Raw genomic sequence first — 10,254 nt, forward strand, 5'->3', positions numbered from 1 at the left:
TCTATAGATGTTGTGTTTGTGTCCACATTTTACTCAAAAAAAGTTTCAAAACATGCAATCAGGCTACTAAGATTGGGTGGACAGATACCCCACACGCCCCGGTGCCCTAGATACACCATCGCAATTCTAGGTTTCATGGGATATCAAGATGTCTGAGGCAAGATTGACACGAGACAAAATGTGTCAGGAGTATACGCGAGCTTTCACATGGAAGAGGACAATACAAAATGGAATCTACTCCCTCCGTCCCATAATATAAGAGCGTATTTGATACTACTAGTGTCAAAGACGCTCTTATATTATGGGTGGGACGGAGGGAGTAATTGAGAGTCCGAATAAAACACATAAAACTCAACTCTTGTTGGCTTCTTGCACGTGAGAATAAGAATCACTCGGTAGTCAACAGGACCAAGCTTACCCCGGAACGGCTGATTCAGCTGCAATGTCAATCCTGTAGTCAAATTTGTATAGAACTACGATAAGCAAAACACATTCAAGGATGGCAGCTTAAGGCCCAGTTCTTTTGCCAGAATCTGGGGATTCTCCTAGAATCCCCAAATTCTGGCAAAAGAACTGGGCCTAAGATGGCTTCCAGCAAACTATTGGCAGATGACTCATTCTTGCGTTGTTCTAAGCTGATACAAATATTTCAATTCTGGAAGTCCAAGTCTGCGCTATGGCACCTGCAAGGTGGCGGCGGTAGCAGTGAATAACAATCGTCAACTAGTGTCATTTGCATGGAAAGTGCAAGGAAAGTGCCTCTTTAAACTTGTAACCTTTGGATCAGATTAACGAGAAATCTGGATATTTTGTCACTCCAAATAATAGCAATTCGATCTTTCCCACTCCATGTCATAACGACATGTGGCCCCAAGACCTAAATATCTGTGTGACATGGGTGGCAATGCCATTCTTTGGAGTGCAGAATATTCAATTTTTGCAATAATGAAAGGATCAAAGCAAAGTAAAATAATTCTTGGTTATCATAACATACAATTTCAGGAGTCAGGAGTAGTATGTACTCCCACCCTAAAGAAATATAAGAGCGTTTAGATCACTAAAGTAGTGATCTAAACACTCTTATATTTCTTTACAGAGGGGTACCCTTCAGATCTGCAAGTAAGTCAAAAACTTCCAGCGATCTCCATATTTAATACTCCCTCCGTTCCTAAATAATTGTCTTTCTAGAGATTTCAACAAGTGACTACATACGGAGCAAAATGAGTGAATCTACACTCTAAAACATGTCTACATACATCCGTATGTTGTAGTCCATTTGAGATGGCTAGAAAGACAATTATTTGGGAACGGAGGGAGTATAACTTCACGGCAAAATATTTCAGAAGAGTGACTTACTATCCGTTGCAGCCTTCATTACACAATGATGGCAAAATGATTGCCAACTGCATCTAAGCTTACGAATTTCTTCCATAATTAAATAATATATAGTGTTCATGTTAACATATTGAAATGGTGAAACCTTATTTTTTGATAGATATTCAATTACTAAAGAGTAAAGAGGCACTGATTTCCCTTCTACTTGTGATTTTGTGAAGATCTGCCTATATAGATGCCAGGTACAATTTATGGCACACAGACCTCTCATGTGCCACTAAACGTTTTGGGTTCCTGTAACACATGGTTAAAAAGGAAAATCAAGGTAGCACCATATCATATGTTTTGACTGATTTTTTTTTCTGTAACTCAAAAGGGTCACTTATTACTTTGTATTGTAAGCAGGAAAGGTTTGCCTAGCCACATAACAAAAATAACTGAGGTAACAACTCAATATGGCAAGTTATGATTAACTCTACTTAACTAAATTTGGGTACATATCCACACAATTACAAAATATATTATTAGAATTTCAACAAATGCTGATACTGAAACATTTAATTTTCCAATGGAGTAAGATAATGAAATTATAAAAGAGAAACATAAAATTACATGTACAAAAAAAATTACGTGACAATGTAACTCACCTTACACTAGAACTAGTTGTTTTACGTGTCGCCAAATGGCCCAAATCGCTGCCAAACATGCTCGATTAAATCTCTTCGGAGTTGGTTATCTGTTGAGTTTGCACAAATACTAGCATTTCTCCGAAGTAAATCAGCAAAATGATCAGTAGGTCCATATTTAATGTTTGACAGTGGAGCAACCGGTTTCTCTGAAATTTCATTCGAGTCGAAACAAGCACTTGCCCTATCTTGCTCATCCTCAAGTGTCATGTTATGTAGTATGATGCAAACCTGCATGATTTTGCCTAGAGTTGCCTTCTGGAAGAATTTTGTTGGGCCACGCACGATGGGAAAACGTGATTCTAGGAGTCTAAATGCTCGTTGGACATCATTCCTTGCTCCTTTTTGATATTGTGCGAATAATTGATCCTTTTCAGTTTGAGGGAGGGGCATCGCCTTAATGAAGACAGGCCATTCTGGGTATGTACCATCAGCAAGATAGTAACCCATACTGTACTGCCTCCTGTTGATGGAGAATTGCACATGAGGACCTTGACCTTTCAAGACATCGGTGAACAAATGTGATTGATTCAGCATGGTAATATCACTGTGAGACCCAACAACACCAAAGAAAGCGTGCCATATCCAGAGGTCTTGTGAAGCAACTGCTTCAAGAATGATATTAACAACACCGTGATCACTGTGAGTAAGATGACGCACCCATTTAACTGGGCAATTTTTCCACTCCCAGTGCATACAGCCAATGCTTCCCAGCATACCAGGGAACCCACGGGTCTCACCCATTTGTAGAAGACGCTGCATATCAACACTAGTGGGGCTCCTCAAGTATTCTTCACCAAACATGTTGATCACCCCATCCACAAACTGCTCCAAACAGTTCATTACTGTGCTGAAACCAATTTCTACGTATTTGTCAGTGACGCCAGAGGGGGAACCCAATGCTAATATACAAATAGCTACTGTGCACTTCTGTAGAGGTGTGAGTCCTTGACGATTAAGGCCATCTCTCCTTTCTGTGAAATAGGGAGACCACTCTCCCAAGGCACGGACTATACGTAGAAAGAGGGGCCTTCTCATCCTGTACCTTGTACGGAACTGTTCGTCAGTGTAGGTTGGATGCTCAGCGAAGTAAGCAGCCACAAGTTGTTCATGGCCCTCTTCACGATTTCTCACTATGTACTTCCTACTCCCGCGGCGAGATGCACCAGCTTGCTGAGGTTTAATTTTGGCCTGGATCTTCACATTGATCTGCTCAAGCAAATTGTGGAAGATGCTTTGTTCAGAAATCAAATCTTCCATAGTGTATATGCCGGTTGGGTCAATGGTAGTGCTGTCATCGGAATCATCCGAGCAGGATGATGTGTCTGATTGGTGGGACATATCTGCAAAGATGAGAAATGAGTAATGCTTCAACATGAATGTGAAATACTTGCTGATGGTAAATCCGGGATGAAGATGACCAAAAAAAAAAGCTTCAACATTCATTTGTTTTCTACAAATAAAAATGCACAAACCCAGGACATAAATGAACTTGACACTGTATGCATTGCAAATATATGTATCAAGGTTTATCACTGGGCCAGCACAACTGGTAGCTCTTAAACATAAATAGCAAAATGAAGATAGTAAGGGCATCTCCAAAGGTTGCCTTGCTTCTTCCCTACTTGTCCGTTTCGGACAGGGCGGATAGAAATACTCTCCAATGAGGACCCCCACTTCCTCCTTATTTGTCCATTGTGTCCACTTCTCCCCATTTCTTCCCTACTGGGGAAGAAGTAGGGGCGTCCGGCAGACAGCCATCTCAGCAGCAGACAGTGGAATACCGCTCCGGCCAGGGGGAGGAGGATCTGGCAGTCGCGGTGGCCATAACCGCCTCCTTTGTCACGGAGCAGGAGGACGAAGCTAAGCGGCTCGCCATTGAAGAGAGGAAGATGGAGGAGGCAATGCAAGCTTCCCTCGCCGGCACAGACAATGTCGATGATGACAACCTCGGCCTTGAAGACAACAACGGCCAGCTTGGGGGCAATGAAGATGAAGGCACCGACAACGACTACGGCAGTCGCCTCAGAAACTTCACCATTCACTTGAACTATGGTTTCCTTTTAGTGGTCGTTATTTGTTCAATGCCGAATAGTGTATGTGTATGTCGTGATGAACTATGTATAATTAGCCGTATGTGATGAAATATGGATGTGTAGCGTATGTGTAGGCAATTGGAAAATTTGGAAAAAAATTGGGGGTGGACAAATAGGGAGGGCCGTTGAATACCATGGTACAATGGTGTCCTACCTATTTGACTAGACGTGTACGCGGAAAATAGGGAGGACAAACAAGTTTACCTTTGGAGATGCTCTAACAATAACAGCTCACACAAAAAGTCAAGGTTTATCAAAAGATCAAACAAATTTAAGCTAGACTACAGTTGCAGGACATGTAAGACAGTTCCAGATGCAAGCAAGGGCAAAAAAACGCTGTACCTGAATCAAAGAAAAAGGTTGAAGGAAAAGTAATCATTTCAAGGAGCTTATGCAACTGATGGGCCACACAAGTTATTATAAAATCAGATATTCATTGAGAAAGCTTCACTTATTCCATCTTAGGTTTTACTTGCACTAGGCACTATTAAATACCATCACCCAAGCAAAAATACAGAACTACCTAAGCTACTGACAAGAAAGTTCTTCAACTCGGCAACTACACTCTCTGTCCCTGAATTTCATCAATCATCCAGAATGCCTAGGTATCCTTAGAAAGGTGAGGGCAATCAGTTGATTATGTACTGTAGGCCTAGGCTACTGATCTCGAAATGCCTAGATATCCTTTACTGAATGGGTGACTTGCTGAATGCCCTTGCGTTTTACAGGTGATTTGCTACCGTATTTACACCCCCTTATCATTGTCCACTCACCCTCTACGCTAAAACTTAATACCTGGTATAATGCTCCAATTTGTCAGGTTTCAGTGAAAGAGAAGCAGTGGAAGTTCAGAAAAACATGGGCGCAAAGCTTCCAACAGGGGATTCCCAAGGTTCTGCATTCAGCAGCGAACGATCCCCCGATTCGTGAGGACAGCAAGTAATTGAACGCTAACTTAGTAGTAACCCAACCAATGCAGTAATCTAAAAATGCCAATTTTTGCGGCACGAAGCAACGGCAGAAAGTTAAACGGAGAGACCAAATTAAGGACAAATATGCATCCCGCGAGAATAATAATGAGAATACAACAAAATACCTGCTTCGCGCACGGCGGGAGGAAGAAGGGACGACTGGTCGGTTGAAGGAATTTGGGAAACGACAGGGGAAACAACAGGAGACCCCGACATGGACCAACCTAGCTGGTTAGGCACGGCGCGACGGTGAGGGTCTCCCGGCGGGATGAGGGGGCGCAAGGCGAGAGGGGCGGTGGGGCTAGGGTTATGGTTCACCGGCGATTCGGGGGTCGGGGTGGGGACGGAGAGCACACGGCGTCGTGCAGTGCGCGTGCGCCGGCGGTGGAAGCCGGAACTGAAGAGCGATGGAAGCTCCGGAGTCTTTTTTTCTTCCCTTTCTGAGCGGAAGGAGGCCGCAGCGTTGGGGTAGAGCCCGGAAATTTGTTTCGGCCCGCAACGAGATTATGTTTGATATCGGCCTGTTATGGAAAAGGATAAAAAACGAAATCCATTCTTGCCTCGTTCACTTCCGGCATCAGGCCCATCTGTACATGGGCCTGATGCCCGAGGTTATTAGGTCACCTCCAGTATAAATGTGACGAGCAGGGTCTCCTCGTCCTCCCCCTACTCTTTCCCCCGCCGCCGCCTCCTCCTTCTCCTCGGGTGCGCACAGTCGTCCACCATGGTGAGCTTCTCTCCTCCCCCCCACGATGATGTTTCCGGCGGACGCCTCTTCCTTTCGTAGCGGATGCAGTTGCGTGGTGTGGTAACGAGTCCTTTGTTGTTGCTCCGCAGCCGAAGCAGATCCACGAGATCAAGGACTTCCTGCTGACGGCGCGCCGGAAGGACGCGCGGTCGGTGCGGATCAAGAGGACCAAGGACGCCGTCAAGTTCAAGGTGCGCTGCTCCAGGTACCTCTACACGCTCTGCGTCTTCGACGCCGACAAGGCCAACAAGCTCAAGCAGTCCCTCCCACCAGGTTCGTCCTCGTGGCCCCAACATCTTCCCCTTTTTAGGTCTCGACAAGTTTGATCTGTGATGTTTGGCTGCTTACATACCGCCCCTGCTGGTGCCACACTAGATAGTTTGGTGAAAGATCCCATTATTCGTATTTGACGCTCCCCATAGGAAGTGTTACTGCTGCACGCAAGTTCCTGAATGGTCTGTGTAGATGCTGTACGTACATATGCTTGTGGAAACGATTTGTTTGTGACAGGGCATTGTGGAGGTGTTGATTTTATCTCCGATAATCTGCACTGCGAGCAATAAAATTCTCGGATAATCATAGACATCCTGCTATATGATGCAAGCTATTGACTTTCCAGCTTATGTTCTACTTTTACACAATTGTTTGAGATAGATGCATCTTGGCTGTTTGCATATGTTACTGCTGGACACTCAGTGGTGGCCAGTTCGCCATCAGTTATCTCTTACTCTGCAATGGCATTGCACTAGTTTAGTACTGCACAATTCAGTGTAGCACTTCGTCATGTTTTATCTTGTCTTGTTAGTTATAATTTGCCCTTAGGTCCAGTGATATTATAACTGCATAATGCGAACACAACTAAGTTAATCTCACGAGTACAATATTTGATGTTGAGGAACTGCTAAGTTCTGAGCCAGATTGTCCATGACTTGAATGTCTGCTCGAATTGTTTACATTGTCCTTGGTTGTATCCTGCCATTATGATTTGTATCCAATATGTGCTCAACTGGTACATCCGTTGTTATGCATACAGTAGCCCATTTCGGAACCATTGTTATGCTTACTAAATGTCATGTTCTCTTTGCAGGTTTGAGCGTCCAGGAGGTTTAAGCATCAAGTCAGACAATGCCTTTTCTAGTAGCGGGAATGTTCTATCCATCTTGCTTTAGTAACTGTTAGCAGGCTCTCCTTGTTTACCCCCATTAAGAGTGTTTTGATGTCCCAAGACTGGAATGTAATGTTGGGAGCTATGTGGTTGAACCTGTGAGGATTTTTGTGTTATTTTCACTTGCTGGAGAAGGAGATCCATTATCTTATCCTAAATTGGTTTAGTATCTCACTATTTTCCTGAATGTTCTGCATTTTCTTCAGCCATGGCCCATGGTTGGCCACTCTTAATCTTCATAACTCAAATCAATAAGATTTACTCCCTCCGTTCCCAAATGTAAGTCTTTGTAGAGATTCCAACAAGTGATTATATATGAAGTAAAATGAGTGAATCTACATTTTAAAATATGTCTACATATATTCGTATGTTGTTGTCCATTTAAAATGTCCAAAAAACTTGTATTTAGGAACAAAGGATAAAGGATAGTAGGTAAAACTCCTGTGCAAAGGTGGACATGGTATATCCAACTTCTGAAGTGATAGATCGATCGGCTGCAACGGCAGCAAATTGCTGCAAGAGTGCGAGTGTTTGCGGCGGACAACCCCTTGGAAACAATTTACATAGAGCTTCTACGACACCAACTTCTTGATCTTTGTCGTGTCTGCTTCTGGGCTGGGTGGAATGGGTGGCAGGTTTTATTATGTATGCCAGAGAGAAACAATGCATTGATAATACTCCCTTCGTTTCTAAATTCAGATTTCACTATGACCCACGTATGAATGTATATAGATGCAAACGGATATATAACCCAGATTTCACTATAACCCATGTATGAATGTATATAGATGCATATATATATATGCATTTTAAAATGTAAATTCACTCATTTTGTTCCATAGTTCATAGTAGAATCTTTACAAGACTTATATTTAGAAACGAAGGGAGTAGCCAGTAAGACTACTATGTGGGTGAACTCTGCATGGGATAATCACTCGACTGTAGTAGTAGGTGTTTTTCTTTTTTTGAAAGGAGTAGTAGGTGCTTCTTATGGACCCTAATAGGGAGCCTCAACAAGATTGAGAGAGCGTTTATGTGGTCTGGTTCGGATAAGACGACGGATGCCAAATGCAAGGTCAACTGGGAGGTGGTATGTCGTCCTCGTGAGTATGGTGGCCTTGGGATACTAAACACTGACAAGTTCGCCCGTGCCTTGAGACTGAGATGGCCATAGTTTGAATGGAAGGAGCCCAGCAAGCTTTGGGTGGGGCTTGGTAACCCATTCTCAGAGGAGGACCTGGATTTTTTCTATGCCTCAACCACGATTATTGTTGGAAAATGATGCCAAAACGTCTTTTTGGGACTCTCCTTGGCTGCTTGGGCGCAAACCCAAGGACATTGCCCCGCTAATCTTCGGTGCCTCCAGGAAAAAGAATTGAAAGGTACATGAGGCCCTTAAAAAGAATGCATGGATCCTAAAGGTCAAGATTGACACGCCGTCACCGCTGCCTACGTTCACAAGTTCTTTTCCCTTTGGATGCTCGTGAATGAGGTCCACCTTGACGAGCATGCCGAGGATGATATCACCTGGAAGCACTCCAGCGACGGGATTTACTCAGCATCCTCTACCTACAAGGCTCAATTCCTTGGGTTAATTCTCTCCCCTATGGATTTCATGGTGTGGAAAGCTTGGGCTCCACCCAAAGTTAAATTCTTCTCGTGGTTGGCTCTACAAGACCGGATTTGGACTGCGGACAGGTTGGCCAGGCACGGCTGGCCCAACTGCGGCCTTTGCCAACTTTGCAATAGGGAGCAAGAGTCTGACGCCCATCTTTTCTTCAAGTGCCGTTACACTCTTAGGCTTTGGAGGATGCTCATTGACAAGTTGGGACTTGTACACATGGACACCACCACTTGGCATCTTGCTGGCTCGGTGAAGGAGTGGTGGGAGAAGCAAACCGACTTGCAGAATCCTAATAGACGAGCAATGGCCTCTCTAACTATGCTTGTCTCCTGGCCCGTTTGGAACAAGAGGAATGCCAGATTCTTCCGCCACAAGAGTGCTCCACTGACCATCCTTCTTCAAATGGTCCTCGACGAGGCAAAGCTCTGGGTCACTGCGGGTGCTATAAAGCTAGGGGACATTATATTGCGAGAATAATTGTCATGCCGTGTATTCGGCTCTTGTAGTAACTCTATCTTCTCCTTATTTAATATATGGGGCAAATTTTTTGCCTCCGTTTCGAAAAAATAGGGAGCAAACAGATGCTCCGCCAGCGCTGGGAGGCAGGTGCACGCCAATGCATGAAGAGCCCTTACCTGCACACCACTAACCCCTCCTATTAACATGTGTGTGACTAGGTCTTAGTCAAGTGATATAACATGCAGAAGAGAGAGAAAACTGAAAAAAAAAATTTACATGTATCTCAATGTAAGATTTTATGGTTATAGCATCGACTAAGACTGTTTTAGTCAGTCATTGTAACAGTTTAATACATTTTTCCTTCTAAAAAATTGATTCGCCATGCAACATCAAAGAGAATTGCCAATGTCTGGCGATGTTATTAGCAAAAAAGAAGATGCTGCCATGTTTAGGGATTGCCACACCGAAACACAAAAAGAATTGCCACACTGAGAATTCTCATACCAGATGATAGAAAATTGCTTGCATGTTTAAGAATTTACATGTTGCCATTCTACAGTAGAGGAAATTGGCACACATGTCTATGAATCGCCATGCTACAATAGAGAGAAACTGTCATGCTGCAACATAGGAAAATGCCATGCCACAAAGGAGAAATTACCACACATATTTTAGGAATTGCCTTGTTACATCAGAGAAAACTATCATGCTACACACAAAAATTATCATGCTCTATATAAATAATGCTACTCGTGCAAGACTTGCATAATTCGCTCAGAGGCATGGACGGAGCGAACATTTTGCGTCGTTTCGCTTAGGAGGTGGACAGATCGAACGGTACCCCACGACCCCACGAAGATTGCCACACTATCACGTGTTGAGACTTGCACGAACACGCCACATGGCTTTCATTCCAAAAACCATTCCCAAAGAATTTTTTGCTCATTATCATTTCCATTTTCTATTTTTTTGGGACAACCGTTTTCTATTTGAGTTTTTTTAGGGGAACCATTTTCTATTTGAGTGGGGTTATGGCACTCAACCCTTGACAGTCCAGCCTTTTAAGCCTAACCATTATGCTAAAGCCCAACAGCAATAGGCCCTCCTACAAGTGTATCAAGCTAAAAAAAGGTACTACCAAAAAATAGTCGATGCCGCTGAGCGTCACGA

At 43.6% G+C, this 10,254-nt stretch overlaps 2 protein-coding genes across 2 annotated transcripts; one reads left to right on the forward strand and one right to left on the reverse strand.

Annotated features, from left to right (window-relative positions):
- Positions 1–282: 282 nt before the first annotated feature.
- On the reverse strand, positions 283–5,538 carry LOC125536756 (protein ALP1-like). Its single transcript, XM_048700011.2, has 3 exons — positions 5,214–5,538; positions 1,983–3,364; positions 283–683 (listed from the first exon to the last, which is right to left on the reverse strand). The coding sequence occupies exons 1-2, from the start codon at positions 5,302–5,304 to the stop codon at positions 2,004–2,006; spliced, it is 1,452 nt and encodes a 483-aa protein (XP_048555968.2). The 5' UTR covers positions 5,305–5,538; the 3' UTR covers positions 283–683; positions 1,983–2,003.
- Positions 5,539–5,667: 129 nt separating this feature from the next.
- Positions 5,668–7,159, forward strand: LOC125536757 (large ribosomal subunit protein eL38z/eL38y). Its single transcript, XM_048700012.2, has 3 exons — positions 5,668–5,815; positions 5,926–6,109; positions 6,924–7,159. Exons 1-3 carry the CDS (start codon positions 5,813–5,815, stop codon positions 6,944–6,946), a joined length of 210 nt encoding a protein of 69 aa, XP_048555969.1. The 5' UTR covers positions 5,668–5,812; the 3' UTR covers positions 6,947–7,159.
- Positions 7,160–10,254: the final 3,095 nt, after the last annotated feature.

Source organism: Triticum urartu, chromosome 2A, assembly GCF_056163025.1.
Source record: "Triticum urartu cultivar PI428250 chromosome 2A, HENAU_Tu73, whole genome shotgun sequence".
NCBI classification, from domain to species: domain Eukaryota; kingdom Viridiplantae; phylum Streptophyta; class Magnoliopsida; order Poales; family Poaceae; genus Triticum; species Triticum urartu.

Coding starts and splice junctions, on each gene's coding strand:
- LOC125536756 (XM_048700011.2), bottom strand. CDS start 5,304: ATGTCGGGGTCTCCTGTTGTTTCCCCTGTCGTTTCCCAAATTCCTTCA. Junction 3,365..5,213: donor TCCCGCCGTGCGCGAAGCAG/GTATTTTGTTGT, acceptor TCATCTTTGCAG/ATATGTCCCACCAATCAGAC.
- LOC125536757 (XM_048700012.2), top strand. Junction 6,110..6,923: donor CAAGCAGTCCCTCCCACCAG/GTTCGTCCTCGT, acceptor TTCTCTTTGCAG/GTTTGAGCGTCCAGGAGGTT.